General features: G+C 39.7%; 4 protein-coding genes and 1 pseudogene across 8 annotated transcripts; 2 read left to right on the top strand and 3 right to left on the bottom strand.

Moving 5' to 3' along the window:
* The first annotated feature begins 2,085 nt into the window (after nt 1–2,085).
* LOC139189448 (pentatricopeptide repeat-containing protein At1g18485-like) lies at nt 2,086–2,735 on the top strand. The gene is made up of 2 exons (XM_070808403.1): nt 2,086–2,298; nt 2,367–2,735. Exons 1-2 carry the CDS (start codon nt 2,086–2,088, stop codon nt 2,733–2,735), a joined length of 582 nt encoding a protein of 193 aa, XP_070664504.1.
* Nucleotides 2,736–5,325: 2,590 nt separating this feature from the next.
* On the bottom strand, nt 5,326–7,813 carry LOC103424094 (small ribosomal subunit protein mS77 (rPPR2)-like; annotated as a pseudogene).
* Nucleotides 5,553–6,068, bottom strand: LOC108169352 (pentatricopeptide repeat-containing protein At1g19525-like). Its single transcript, XM_017329211.1, has one exon. The coding sequence runs from the start codon at nt 6,066–6,068 to the stop codon at nt 5,553–5,555; it is 516 nt and encodes a 171-aa protein (XP_017184700.1).
* A 1,344-nt stretch (nt 7,814–9,157) lies between the features above and the next one.
* Nucleotides 9,158–11,104, top strand: LOC108172099 (uncharacterized). 4 transcript variants are annotated; one of them, XM_017329208.3, is made up of 4 exons: nt 9,158–9,384; nt 10,030–10,203; nt 10,278–10,408; nt 10,798–11,104. In XM_017329208.3, the coding sequence occupies exons 2-4, from the start codon at nt 10,042–10,044 to the stop codon at nt 10,799–10,801; spliced, it is 297 nt and encodes a 98-aa protein (XP_017184697.1). In that variant the 5' UTR covers nt 9,158–9,384; nt 10,030–10,041; the 3' UTR covers nt 10,802–11,104. The 4 variants fall into 4 exon arrangements, with proteins under 4 accessions (XP_017184697.1, XP_017184696.1, XP_017184698.1 ...); XM_017329207.3 differs by having other exon boundaries at nt 10,016–10,203; XM_017329209.3 differs by having other exon boundaries at nt 9,187–9,384; nt 10,003–10,203.
* A 157-nt stretch (nt 11,105–11,261) lies between these two features.
* On the bottom strand, nt 11,262–15,033 carry LOC103424093 (uncharacterized). 2 transcript variants are annotated; one of them, XM_008362169.4, is made up of 9 exons: nt 14,375–15,033; nt 13,259–13,343; nt 12,954–13,070; nt 12,741–12,805; nt 12,564–12,652; nt 12,388–12,467; nt 12,179–12,290; nt 11,844–11,963; nt 11,262–11,733 (listed from the first exon to the last, which is right to left on the bottom strand). In XM_008362169.4, exons 1-9 carry the CDS (start codon nt 14,748–14,750, stop codon nt 11,551–11,553), a joined length of 1,227 nt encoding a protein of 408 aa, XP_008360391.2. In that variant the 5' UTR covers nt 14,751–15,033; the 3' UTR covers nt 11,262–11,550. The 2 variants fall into 2 exon arrangements, with proteins under 2 accessions (XP_008360391.2, XP_008360392.1); XM_008362170.4 differs by having other exon boundaries at nt 13,713–14,563.
* Between the last annotated feature and the right edge of the window lie 466 nt (nt 15,034–15,499).

Raw genomic sequence — 15,499 nt, 5'->3', positions numbered from 1 at the left:
TTAGGTTAGTTTGTAGGTCAAAGTACCAACATTGTTAAAAGTCTTAAAAGTGTTGCTAACTTTCTCACATTTAGCTTGATCCCATCACAACTATCACAACTAATAGTTCATATTAAAGTAAAGTGTTTGTGCAATGCAAAAAGTACCAGCAAGTTTGTGTTCATTTTAGTATTTAACAAGTTTCTTACAATTTATTGAAAAAAAAAATAATGCAAAATGAAAATTATCTAGTTTCTGTCTAAGTGAGTCGCAACCTAGGCGGATGTCTAGGCGTGTCTGGACGGGCTAGGCGGGTGCCTAAGCAATCTAGGCGCCCTTTCTAAATTTTCAAACGTCTAGGCATTAATCGGGCCGGTGGCCTAGGCGGCACTAAGCAGAAATTTTTAGAACAATGCAATTTTGTAAATAAACCGAAAGGCAACCCAAATTCGATCCATACCTTTATTCCCCAACCTATGCTCAAGCCCACATCGAGCCCAAACACAGCAACACATAACAGTGCTTTTTTTTTTAAAGAATGGCAGAGTTGTAAATAAATCAAAATCAGTCCCTGAATGAACAATGCCAGTTCTTCCTTAACTTTTTTTTTTTTTTTTAAAAAAAAAACAAGATAAGATTAAACCAGGCCAAGAAGCCAAAAAAGTACAAGTAGGCCAACAAAGAGGCAAACAGCTAGAGATTACACCCCAACTAGTTAATGCAAGGAGCTACAAGGATCTCAACACCGCATCTGATGCTAAAATGTTACTCCCTACACTACCCTCCTAGAGACCTAGTATGGATAAGGAAGACCGCCATTACAAAGCACATGAACCAGGGAATATGGAGGTCTGTCAACCCAAACCATATTGCTCATTTCCCTACACCACTAAAACATCAAAAATTGCGCAGCCTTGTTGGCTGATATTGGAATCCAAGACCAGCGACAGACATGGAAAGAATTTCCCAATTGAAGGCACTGTTGAAGTAGAGGGAAAGCTTCCCACTTGCCATTCAAAGGCAAGTCTCGCAAACCTAAAACTATTTCAAAGGAATCAAATTCAATAACCACAGAATGCCATCCCAACTAATGACCAAACTCACAACCAAGTTTAACTGCCAACGCCTTCGCCATAACCACACTCATAGCTTGCACTCGATACCTACCTGCACCTAAAAAAGTCCCAGCTTCGTTTCGTGCAACCACCCTAGCAAAACTCGAGCCCGGGTCACCTTCCAACCAGCGTCCACATTTAGCTTGATAAACCTCGGGCTTGAAGAAGTCCACGTAACAAGAAGCACCGTGGATCGAGAAGCATTTGTTAACCGAGTACTTGGAGACTGAGTAGCAATCCTGAATGTCCCAATAGAAGTAGAAATTTTGAAGACTACCCGCGAGGGATGAATGGGTTGGTGGTTGAAAAGGAAATTGCATCGGGTTTTCCAAATGTGCCAACAAGTAAAAGCAATATGAGACAGTAAGCGTCTCTTATCAAACTTCGATCCAGGAGCTGCCTCCAAACAAACTAAAAGCTAGTTTGCCCAGGTGGTGATTGCATCTAGTTGGATCCGTAGATCTTTTTTTAAATAAATTCACCTTGGTAGCAATAGCCTCGTGAAGTGTCTTCCACATAAAACACTTAATTTTTTGTAACGCACGCATACTCCACAACCACTGCCAAACAAAATTTGGAATGTTGGCCGAAGTAGTGGCCATGAGAGATCTTTGAGGATTGTGACAGGTCATTGCCTAATGGTAATCGGAGCCAGTGGCGAAGCCACGTGAGGGCGAGGAGTGGCGGCTGTCACTCCCCTCTCCGAGAAACACCACTGGAGAGCTGGGTTCGCCACTCCCCTCGCCGGAAAACCCATTGGTTCATCTCCTCTGTTTGCTGGGCGATCCGTTTTGTTGCCCGTAACAGCAGCAGATTGCTATTTTTTTTAAATCCAGGCCAAAACGACGTCGTTTTGGTCCTGGTAAAAAAATTTAAAAATTTAAAAATAAAACGGTGGCGTGGGAAGGATGGAAACCTCTCGGAGGCTCTGACCATTCTTCAAGTACACTCTCACGATGCAGTTTCCAGCTCCCAGCAAGGGAATGATGCCATGGGAGCCTTGTTACAGGCCTGCGGGCGCCACAAGGACATTGAAACCGGACGCAAAGTCCATAACTTGGTATCTGCATCGACCGTTTTCAGTTGTGACTTTGTTCTCAACACACGCATCATTACCATGTATGCAATGTGCGGTTCTCCCTTGGATTCCCGCTCAGTTTTTGACGGGCTGAAGAGGAAGAACTTGTTCCAGTGGAATGCGCTTGTTAGTGGGTATGCAAGAAACGAGCTTTTTGTTAATGCCATTGATGTGTTTGTGGAGTTGATCAATAGATGGGACTGATTTCGGATGTGTTTGTAGGCAATGCGTTGATTGCAATGTATGGGAAATGCGGGTCGGTTGAGGATGCAGCTAAAGTGTTCGAGATAATGCTTGAGAAAAATTTGGTTTCTTGGAATTCGATGATATGCGGGTTCTTAGAGAATGGATTGGATCATGAGAGTTATAGTTTGTTGGGGAAGATTTTAGAGGGTGAGGAAGCTCTAGTACCGGATGTTGGTATGTTGGTGACTGTATTGCCTTTGTATGCTGGGAATGGAGAAGTAAATATGGGGATGGTGATTCATAGTTTGGCAGTGAAATTGGGGCTGAACCAGGAATTAATGGTGAATAATGCATTGACAATTACATTCATGATATGAAGATCATAGTGAGTTTTCATCATTAAGAGGAATTAGTGATCTTGCAAAAGAGTTAGTGAAGACCGGGAGGTGTGAAAGCTATATGTTAGTTAGTGTATAAGCTTCTTACATTGACTTTGGTGTTACCAGTTGCAACCGCTTCGGTGGAAAGAGCTTTTTCTGCTATGAAGATTGTGAAAACACCATTGCGTAACAAAATGAGAGATCAATGGTTGAGTGATAGCATGGTTGTTTACATTGAAAGAGATGTATTTGCTTTGATTGATAATGAGCCTATTATGTGACGTTTTCATGACATGAAATATCGCCGGCAATAATTGTAATTTGTTTGTATTGATTAATTATGGAAGAGATTACTATATTAAAAAATTTAGTTGTTGCCATTTTTCTTTAACCTTGTATTCTTTTAAGTTTGTCCCTCCCCCCGAGAAATCATGGCTTTGCCACTGACCGGAGCGAACCGAATATGTTCCAGTTTTCTCACAAGGACACACAAATAGATCCTGAAGTAATGGGTTACCAATGGAAGTATTTAAAATCGCATCATAGTCTCTCCATGATAGAAAAGGTTGCAAGAATGTAATATCCCAAGTCCCAATGTCCGGACTAATTAGAGACTCCACCCACATATATTGAGTAATTGGCACAATGCTCAATGGTTCCGATTTTCCCAAGGGGATATATGGGAGCCATCGATCATTCCAAACGTATACATCACGACATTCATAATTTTCCAGCACCTCATAGTAGGACGTCTCTTCCTGCCAATAAACTAGACCAAGCCCAGGAAGCTCTCTTCCCTCTCTTAGCTTCAAGGAAGGAACGATGAGGGAAATATCCAGCTTTAAGAACGGTCACCCACAAAGTGTTTAGCTTAGTTATCAATCTCCAACATTATTTAGCCAGAAGAGCTTCATTAAACTTTTCAAAGTTCTGAAACCCAAGCCAGCCGTCAGACTTCGATCTACATAACCTCTTATTGGAAACCCAATGGATGCGGTTCTCACTACCTTTTTGCCCCCACAAAAATTGGGAAATCAGAGCATCTAATTCATTACAGAACGTAGTAGGGAATTTGAATAGATTCATCGGATACGCCGGGATTTCTTGAGCTACCGCCTTAATCAAAACCTCCATTCCGGATTCATGTTAGTATTACAGGCAAGGTGCCCCATTTTACAAGCACCATAATTTGTACATGTCAACCCTTTAGATGGCTAGTTGGGAGTAGCAGTTTGACATTCTTCCAAAGCGTACAAATCAAGCAACATCAAAGTTTTTTCACGATCATCGGTTAATGCTAGCATTGTACCGTACTCATACATTCTTCCAAGATTATAAAGATGCTTGAACAAATGATTGATACATGCTTCAAACGCACACTAAAAACATTCCAGACGATCAAGCATGCACATTGTATTTTGAACTGATGCATGGAAGCTGTATGATCCCTCTCACAATTTAGGCAAGAAATAAATTGGCACAAATGTGTGTTGATTCTTTGAGTTGAGAACTGCAAAAACGTAATCTGACTAATATCAATAAGAATACAGCTATTCCCGGTACAGTTACTAGGCTGTGTTTTTTGCATTAGGCATGAATGAAATGATCGTTCAGATGCACATATCAGAACTTCCAAGGCAAACCACATATCAATGTACCAATACTCAACGAGGAAAGGAAACACTGTCTTACTCACGATGTTTTTCCGACCATAAGGAAAATCTTACTAGATCAAGGAAGAAAAAGCATTCCAGCATCAACGTTATCGATGTAATAACCTCTCTAAAATTCCTCTCTAAAATAATAATTTTTCTTAGTCCCAACATTATTCATTTATAGAGGTTTTACTCTACTATAATAATACAGATTCGGAAAATGAGGTTTACATTTGTTATAATCACATGCTATTACAATAGGATTGAGTACATACAAAAACTAATTAAAGGAACTAATTTTGTGGTTGAAAGAATAGAACATAATAGCAGCTGGAATGAAAGTGAAACCTTAAGAATCAGAATGAGGTGAGCTGAACGTGAAGGTGAAACTGCTGGTATAAAAGGCCGATAGATGCATCGGCAACAACCCAATGCTTATGCTTATTCAAACCCCCCAATGGTTACAAAAGGGCCCGATGACACTGTTTGCTTGAAATTAAGTTAATTATCATTAAATAAGGAAAGGGAAGAGAAACATACGTACTTGGTCACATATATTTCAATGGTTTAGCTTGTTGTAGGCCATCAACTTGGAGATTCTCTTGGCGTTTCAGATCTAGAACTCGTGACGAACCACAGTTCTAAATAATATGCAGTATCAGTTAACGGTAAAGATCCATTCAACTTGTATCACATAAATCATAAACACATTCAGGTTTGTTAAGCAGCATCAGCCATAGGTAAACACATGTTCGCTTTGTATCCACCTTATAAATTATCATAGTAAATACAATCCCCTTTAGGACTCATTGCAACGAAAGATCAGAAACTATTATCGGTTAAACATTGAAATCTAAAAGTTGAGCACTTTTCAAACGCAATCACAAAAACATGCTAAAACGAAAGATTGCAAAACTAAATCAGCCTAGTCATTTAGTGCGTTCAAACAATTTATTACCAATTCTGGCTCCAACACCTGACTTGCATTCTGTCCATGTGAGCATTGGAAACAAGGTAAATATCATAATGATAATGCAATGAATAGAACCTTTTATCTGACTATGTGCGGCCAAAAAGCTATGAATTCCTAAACTACAAAACATCTTAACAGTGGTCTTGCAGCCAAAAGATTGTGAAGCACCTGAAAATGGCCCTCAAACTATCTTCTCATTGAGGGCCTTTTGCGCCCAAAAGCTTGAGATGCCATTAGGGCCATCTTAAGTGGCTCTGACAGAGCAAAACCCTGAGCCTCCATCAGACTGCGTACCCTATGAGCATCCTGCACAAACCCACCAGCTATAAGCCCGTTTATGATCCTCTCAAACTCCTCTGAACCTAATTGATCCTTCTTAGCCTCCAATACTCCCAATGCTTGGAGTGCCTTTTTCTCGACTCCAGCCTTAGCGTACATATCAAAAAGGCCAATATGAACTTTTAGTGGATGAGCCTCACCTTGCTCGGCAATCTTTCCCAATAGTTGTTCAACCTCACCAACTAGCTGCAATTTACCCAACCAATCTATAAGAACAGAGTAAGTGGCAACTCCAGGCTTAAATCCATCCTTTTCAAGCTGTGTTAACAGATTCAACGCTTTATCCAGTAAATTCTTTTTTTCATAAGCTGCAAGCATGCTTGCAGTGCATCTGTCATCAGGCATGTGCCCAACTTTCATCATGTAATCGAAGTTGCTCCTTGCCTGATCAAGGTTGCCAGCTTTCCCATATGCCTCTACAAGCAGTGTATAAGACTTCAATGTCGGCTAGAACCCTGCAAACTGCATAATATTGGCAATTCGTCGCACTCCACCAATATAACCCTTTGTGCAAATGACCGAAGCAATGCCATGAAGATTTCTTTTGTGGGTTTGATGTCTTTTGCTTCCATCTCTCTCATCAATAACTCTCCAAATTTAGACATTGACATCTGGTTTGAAGCCCTAGCTCCTTAAGCTTTCAAATGCTTGTTTTGCACCATCGAGATTGCCTACCTTGCTGTACATGTGAACCAAACTAATGGTAGTTAAAATATCAGGCACGATACCATTTTCATTCATCTTCTTCAAAATTCTCTCAGCATCTTCTAGACGGTTCTCTTTTGCATGGGCATCAATAAGAATTGAATAGTCACGAATGTTTGTCTAGAAGGATTTCTCATCAGGTACAAGTTCTGCGACCTACAAAACAAACTTTTCAGCATCGTTTGCTTCGGGTATAACCAATATGAAATTAATGAACCCACCATCAGAAGGTGCATTTCCTTATACTAAACCGCTAAAACAAATCATTTATCTTATCAGCCACATATATGTATAAACCTCAACTCACCTCACCATATCCCTACAACTTTTTCATCAAAATAGTGGTGTGTACCTTGAAGTATAAGCCAGTGTTCTGCTCTTTCAATCTATCCATCAAATTGAGCCAATCAATCCTACTAGGTTGAAGCAGCTCTATCCATTCAGCCAAAAACGGAGACTGGTCATCCGCCACATTCGTTTGAATAATTTTCGCAGTTACCAATTTGCATTTCCCATGAGCGGTAGGTCTCGGGTTCGAGACTTGGGAGCAGCCTCTCCATAAATGGGGTTAAAGCTAGCCGACATTCACCTCTCCCAGACCCTGCGTAAAGCGGGAGCCTTGTGCACTGGGTTCGACCAATTTGCATTTCCCGGATATGGATTTCGGTTCCTGAGGCCAAGTAATTTCTTCAGCCTCATGGATTCTATCAGCCACTTCTACCCACTTGGGGTCAGACAGATCAAGACCATATATATTGTACTTGATCTTCCCCCGCCTCTTCGGAAGTGAAACAACCTTAGACTTCACCTCTTCCCTTGTGGCTTCACCTTGCATTCCTTCTACTTCCTCCCCTGCTTCCTCCGCCTTCTTGTCCCCCTCTCGAAGCCGCTCCAAGCAAAGATAAAACTTAGTTTCCTCCATCTTCTCTTGTGCCCACTTGAACCTCAGCTCCCTAAGCATATCCCCTCGAATTCCGACTTCACCGGCAAATCTGCACATCTCCTTCACCTCCTCTTCCTGTAAAAAACCCTTCATTTTCTCCTTTTTTCGCCTCCATCCTCATGTCCTCCAACACCATATTGCTCACCTCCCACACCGTCCTCCACAAATCCTCACTAAAATCATCCGTGTATTGCGACGAACCGAGCATCTGCCCAATGCCGCCTTTCTCCATCTCCGCCACAACTCTTTCCACAATAATCAACAGCATGCCGTCGACGGTTGCCTTATCGGATCCCGGGTACAATTCGGAGAGCTTCTGTCGCATGATCCACACGAACCGGGACAGGAAATCGCGAACGGCTTCGTCTTCCTCCTGCTCGGAATCCTCGGAATCAACAGCTTGTGCTTGAGCTTGAGCAGAGTGAATGTACCGGTGAAATGGGAAATGGGTTTTGGGAAATTAGGGTTCTTGAGGGGTTTAGAGCCGCCATAGCCGGGTGGACGAATGTAATGAGTTACTGGGTCTGCTGCTATGGTTGTGAAAGCATGCAGCGATCGCAACGTTCCACTGACTTTTGAAGCATTGTTTACTGCTTGCCTGGAAATCAAGTGCCGCAAATTCATTTCTCGGAGGAGAGAGAGAAGAGAGCGCTTTGATGTTCGAATGAAGAGAGGGATGCTGCTGAGACTGAGAGACGGACATTTGCGAGGGCTTTTTTATTTTTTATTTCGTAGGGTTTTAGGCTTATTTATTGATTTGTTATTTAGTACCGTCTGTATTTCTTATTTGAAAAGTCTTAACTTTGACTGATTTCTTAATATAATCAAGTTATTTCATACTATTTACTTCTACAACATAGGCCTTTCAATTTCAAAGATAAAGGCAATGACTCATTTTTGTCAAAATGACATGAAATATTAATGCTTAAGTAATAAATTAATAATGACCTTTCATATTATTTAATTTTTAAAATTTTTTCTGTAAACAAGGTTTAAAATATCGATGATATCGGAAATATCGGTAGTCCAAAAATACGGAAATTTCGATGGAAATATCAGGATATTATCGATATTGATAAAAATTGAATAAAAACCACGAAAATTGTAAGAAAAACTTGGAAATTTTTATTGAAACTTTGCAGGATGTTTTATTTAGTCAATTATCTATTAGTTTATCACAAAAAATTGGAAGGAAATGCATTGCATGATGGATTTAACTGATTTAAGTTGATTATATAGCGAGCTGGCAAACATTATGAGTGTAGAAAATATGTAATAATTAATGAAAGAAGTTTAAACACACCATAATCATTTATATATAATGAATTAGTACAATATTTTACACTTTATACATTGCATGGTAAGATACATGAGTGACTTAGTACCACATAGAGTTCCTATTAAGGTATAAAATATCGATGATATTAGAAATATCGGTAGTTCAAAAACACAGAAACTTCGATGGAAATATCAGGATAATATCGATATTTTAGACCTTGCCTATAAACTTATTCTCTTTAACATTATCTATTTATTTAACATTCATGAAACAAATTGGCGAAATAAAGTGAAATGATTTGATTTTCACAGCAAGCAAAGTGAAACTTTCACAAGATAAAGTGAGAGTAATGTTTAATAGATAAGTCTTTAATTATAAAGAGTAATGTTAAATTTAAGGACAAAATTCATAAACTAAATAATCTGTCATTAATAAAAATAAGCGTGATAAACTAATTATTAATTTTCATGTTTTTTAATTTTTAAAATTTTTTCTCTAAATTTAATTTTCTTAACGTTACCCAATTATAAAACCTTTTATATTTTTTTTATTTTGTTTTCGAAAGGTTTAAGACTTCGCAGTCTCTCTTATTTCATTTCATCACTATCTTCTCCGTCGGCCACTGACGATTTCTATCAAATTTCGATCCGTTCAATTCGCCGTCCGCCACCTGAAGGCCCGATTCTTCACTCTTTCTTCCGTCGTCTTCCGCTCTCGAGCCACCACTGCATTGCTTTGTCGCAGTTTTGCAGGTAAGGTTTCAATTTCTCCGAATTTTCCATATTTCCGTGGTTTAAATTTGGAGAAAAACATGAAATATTACTGAAATCTTGTGATGATGAGCACTTACTGGAGATTTGATGGGTGTGGTATAAATTAATGATGATAATTTGTTGTTCTCCAGTGAATTTTGAAATTTTTGTTAGTATATTTGTACTTTCTCTTTGCATAGGAAAACCTCATTTGCGACTCGAATTAGGGTAAGAGAAGTAAGAATCCAATATTTCAATCCATTGGCTTGACATGATTATTTCTGGATGAATGTTTCATATGTACCAAGTATTTTTCAAAATGCGATTGTTAAGAAGGATTGCAGCGTTGTTTTTTGATTCGTTGATAGCTACCAAATCAATTGAATGTTTTTGCTGAGCAATGGATATCATTGAGCTCCTATGCTGTCGGTTCAATAACTCGTTATCAAAGGAATTGCACTGACTTGAATTGAATTCTGGAGTTATGCCGAGAAATACGATATAGAACTAAGAACCGTTTTAGTTCACTTGTGAGCTAGTTGGACGGTACAGTTTAGGGCTAACTGTGGTTTGATCTGATTATGAGTTTGATTATATGTTCGATGTGAGATGCTCAAGGGTCAGTGGTCAGCTGTTGTTCATTAGGGTTTAAAAGAGATGAAGACGGTGGTAGGGATGGTAGTTTCCAATAAGATGCAGAAGTCGGTGGTGGTGGCAGTGGACAGGCTGTTCCATCACAAGCTCTACAACCGATACGTGAAGAGGACCTCCAAGTTCATGGCCCATGATGAGCAGAATCATTGCAACATCGGTGACCGAGTATGTCTTTATCTCTCTCTCTCTCTAGTTATTTAGTTATTATTAATTTAAATTTAAGCAAACTATTTAATCAGGTTCGATTGGATCCATCGAGGCCTCTGAGCAAGCGCAAACATTGGGTTGTGGCTGAAATCCTCACCAAAGCACGCATCTACCAGCCTCCTTTACCATCAGATTCACCTCCAGCTTCAACACAGACTACATCGTAAGGTTTCACTTTCATTCCAGCTGCTATTGTGTTGCATCTTTTCAACAACAAAATCAGTTAGTTTTTAGTGTGAGATTATAATCTATATAACATAACAAGTCAACACAAATTAAAATCCTGATAATTAAGGCAACAAAATAATGTTTCTCGAGTAAATCTAAGAAAGGATGTCATTCTTTTAGAAGTTGAAATTGAATTCTTCATTGGCGCTCACCTTTTTTGGCATGTCTTCCTGTGCAATTTTGTTGTATTAATTTCGTTCACGTTCTTTTAATTTGCAACTACGAGACTCCAAGTGTGAGTTGTCGAGTCCCAAAGCATATGCGACACAAAATATGATCCTTTCCAACATTTAGAATTGTAATCTCTTTCATTGTTTCTGGCAGGTGAAGCTTTTTGTTGGGACTCTGAGACGTTGACAAGACGGTAGATTTAGCCAAAAAGAAGTTCCTGTTCTTACTCGAGTATGTTGTTTGTATGGGTGAATGTTTTTCTCTTAAAATCCAGAAACTAAGATAGGAGGGATTTATACCTCCAATCCTGTACTGAATTGTCAAACCAGCCAGAATTGTTCAAGCTTTGTTTTAGCAACGAAGTTATTGGTTGATTACATTGTTACCGCGAAAAGTCTAGATATCTTGATGTGTATATACACATGGTACATATATGTATACATCTATTCCATTTTGGGAAGAGGCGTCGTGCCATTCGCAGTTCTATGCATTTTGGAATTCCTTGTCTATAGCGAAATCCATTACGTGAAAGTATCTCTGCTGCAACCGGCAACTTGTACATTTCGTGCCACACGGGTTAGAATCGGGGTGTCCGAACAAGGTCTGGAGAAAGGATATGGTTGGGGTCTAAAGATGCCCCCAAACGAGACAGCTTGAGCCCTTAGTGCTGCTCTTGTCAAAAGATTTCAAATTACAGACCCTTTTTACAGTGTTGAAAAGTTGAATTTTTGGCTTAAAGTGATTGGAAAATAGTTCACAAACCTTTGACAGTTACATATTACTGTGTCATGGTAATTCTATACCAATGTAGTGATACTCTTCTAATACACGAAAAATGTCGTTTCGCTCCCACTTACGTAACGAAAAGTCTGACGGGACGATTGGAGTATAATTTGTATAATCTCATCAACGCCGGTATTCATCTCCACAGTCCCCAATCACTTTAAGGAGATTCTTCCCTTTCTTTGTGACTTCTTTTATGCTGTTTACATCTTCCTCATCGAGAGCAAGTGAGAACACAGCATTGCAGTCTTGGATGTGTTCCGACAGCCCGAGTCTAACACCTACCATTGATCCTGCAACTGCTTGCTGCAATTTTTTACAAGCCAGACATACTCAAATCATGACTTAGTGCAACTGATGTAAAAGAATTCCGAGGTTAAACAGAATCCAAAAACTTCAGATTAGTTGAACTTTACCTGATCTAGAACGTATTTCACCGCAACATTAGCAATGGAGACTCCGTGTTTAGTAGCGATGCCTTTGAGTGTCTGTAGAAGAGCTTGGAAAAGACTCCAACCTCCCCAGGCATCAACCATCTGCCTCACGTTACAAATCGAGTAAGAACGGATCAAAACAGATAAAATGCACACAAAATATGAGTGATAAACACCAACTAATTAAGCTTATTCCCCACCCACAATCCTTTGCTGGATTTTGTATCTAAAGCTGACTTACCAACATCCTGGGGCACATCTTAATAACCATATTAATGAATTAAAGTGTTAGCGTCAATAAGTTCAAGACTCCATACTCGTTTGTACTTTTGGAGGGAGGGAGTGTTTAATGGAGGCCCGGCAAAAGGAATGTTCAAGTTGGTATCGAGGAACTTTTCAGATAATAGACCGCCCATTACTGTCCCATACCTGCAACAGAAAGTGCTATGTTAACTCCTGAAAAGGCTACAGCAGCTATACAACGTATCGTGAAAAACAAGTTTGAGAGAGAGGGAGAGAGAGAGACGTTATAAGTTTGACTCCAGTGAGCTGACAAAGCTCTGCCATTTTCTGTTGAGGACGCATATCGACAATGGAATGCTGGACCTGATTACGTTGTATGAATGTGATTATAAAGCACAAGGAGGTGCAAAGCATATTACCATGAGAAAAATCAAATAATATACTACACGAAGCATATACCTGATTGCTTACAACAGGAATCTCATTTTCTAGGATTATCTGTAGCCTCTCTGTATCGAAATTTGTCAAGGCGACTGTCTTAATTTTACCTGCAAACCAGTAGCTCAAGTAATGCAATGAAACCTTGAAATGATAGTCGATGTTTAATTCAAGTTACAATGTCGGTAATACACTAACCTTCTTCTTTCAAATCTGTAAGGTGTTTTAGTGCATCAAGGTAACCAGTATTTGCATAATCCCACCTATTGCAAGTAGAAAGAGAAATTCACCCTCAAAAGTCATTCACTTAATACCACTTGGATTCCGATGGAGCATGTTATACAAATACAAATTCGAACAACACATGATGAAAAGGTTGCCATATCTTGCATTGAGAAAAGAAATTCATACCAATGAAACTGAAGCATGTCCAAGGAAGCCACGTCCATTCTCTTTCGTGAAACATTAATACTGTCCCTTACAAAACTACTTGTCATCTTAACAGGCGGTGGCACCCATTTCGTAAGACTGCATCACAATTAGTGGGGAAAACAAAACTGTAAGACTTTCCATTCTGCACTCTGACTTAAATATAGGGAGTTAATCAGTTTCTGCATGAAAAGGATTGCTCTATGCAACCATATGTCGAAGGCTTCAAAACAATAGCTGGCCAGTAATCCTTACAATCTACAACCTATCAAGTGGAAGAAACTCACCCTCTGACCTTTTCCAAGTACTCTGGTGGACGCTCCTGACGAACTCGATTGATAAAGATGCCATATAGATCTTCAGCCGGTCCATCTACAAAATCCCAAACTATATGAATCACTACCAACTCTACGAGTAAATTCACAAATAAGAAACAGAGAAAAAAAAAGGATTAACCGCCTGGGATCTATTCACAACGATAAACAGTTCAACCACTACTAACAACCATCCAATAAATACACAAAAATGGTATATAACTGTGTAGTTTAGGGCCGAGCTCACTAGAAAGAGTTAACAGCGAGAACCTCACTAGCAATTGGATCACAATCACACAAATATTTTCGGTTAAAATAATATATATGACTCTTAAATGTGACACACTCGGATGAGAAATGATAACCCATGCGCATATATACAAGCACAGCACGCAAGCAACGAGCTATTGATAATTGAGTACAATACATATATCTGCCATATCAAAAGTGATGAGTCCAGCATCAGCATATTTAAGCATAGCATCAACTGCATTGTCTCTATCAATTTGACCCCAGCCACCGCTCGTCTGCCACATCCCATTAACAACCCGACATATTTCTAGCGAATCCTTGCCATTCTTAACCACGGCCTGTCGGTTATCTTCAGTTAGCACACCCTGAACTGGCCTCCAGCTGAGTTTCTGAATTCTTTTGGTTGTTCTTCCTTTCTTGATCGAACTAAACGTAAATTTGCTTAGAGAATTATGGTGCAACAACTCTGCCATTGCAAATTGGACAGCCTAAATAATGCAAATAAATCGAAACAAACCCGGTTTCTCTTCTTCTACATCAATTTCACACACAGCAAAGATTATCTTATCAGTAGCTCTCCAGCTTCTCCTCCACCATTGATTTACTTTTATTTATTTTCTAAACTATTGGGTTTTTGCAAGGTGTTGCAGTTTTACACATAAGCCCCTATCTTGTTGCATATTTTCACATATTTGGACCAGAATACAACAAATTCACATATTATCCAAGGGTACTATTGTAAATTAATGCTACTGTATTTCCAGGTCAACCAATAAATAGTTTCCACGTAAGCACATCCCTTAGTGAAAATTGGGGTTTTGACTTTATTCGACTTACAGTGGTCTGCCATGTCGAAGGTGGAGAGGCCAGCGTCTGCGTAGCGGAGCATGGCCTCGACGGCGTCGTCTCGGTCGATTCTGCCCCAGCCACCGCTCGTCTGCCACATTCCGTTCAGTACTCGGCATATGTCCAGAGAATCGTTCCCGTTCTTCACCGTGACTCGGTGGGTCTCGCCGGTGACCTGAGTTGCCTCGCCGCACCTGACCGAGTTGGCTCGGCGCCTGGGTGGCTCTCGCCGAGTTGAAATCTGGGTGTTTGTGGATTTGAACGGCGTCGGGTTAGCTAGGGCGCTGTGTAAATGTAAAGTTGCCATTTTAGTGTAACGGCAGCGGTGGAAGCGAAGCAATTGGGGGGATTGAAGAGGATAAGGCATACGACGCCATGGCTGTATGTGCGGTGTTTCTATTTTGAAACGCTAGATTGACGTATATACCCCTGTCCTACGCTGTCAATCTGTGCGCTTTTTATTCATGTGGCAGGTTTGTGACGTTGTGTTTTTTTTTTAATTGTTTTTGTTCTGTATTAATAATAATCAAATAAAGTGATTGGCGTATAGTAAATTGTATTTTTATAAGTGTTGTAAGTATGAAAAATAGTGTCAAAGCATTTGACAAATTTTAATGTAAAAGAATTATAGTTGTGTCTAATGACAAAAAAGTAACATGGTGGGGGAGATTGTTGGTCGGTGCAGTGGTGGCAATGATGGCAACGAAAATGGTGGGGGTCAAGCAAAGGAAAATATTTGAGAAACTAAATTAATTAAGTGACATATTACACGATTTAACAATTAAATGGAAGAAACATACTTGTATGCACTTTAAAACAAAATTTAAATCATGAAATTCAAAACCTAATTTGGTGGTGAACCACAACTCAACCCAAATCACGAAAGAGTTGAGAAATTTATGTACCTTTGAAGCACATCTTTGCTTAGTAAAGGTTAATCACTCATGTGAGGGCTTTCTTTCTTTCATCTCCTTGCTCCGGCTTTAGGGATATGGATGGAGGAAAGTAGCTTCTTGACTCCATGTGTTCTTGGATTTGGATGGAGGAATGGATTCTCCAAAAGCCTCCAATGAGAAGGCCAGGGCCTCTAAGTTCTGACACCAAAGGTGATGAAGG

This window comes from Malus domestica, chromosome 11 (genome assembly GCF_042453785.1).
Source record: "Malus domestica chromosome 11, GDT2T_hap1".
Taxonomy (NCBI): Eukaryota; Viridiplantae; Streptophyta; class Magnoliopsida; order Rosales; family Rosaceae; genus Malus; species Malus domestica.
This window is presented reverse-complemented; position numbering and strand designations above follow the sequence as displayed.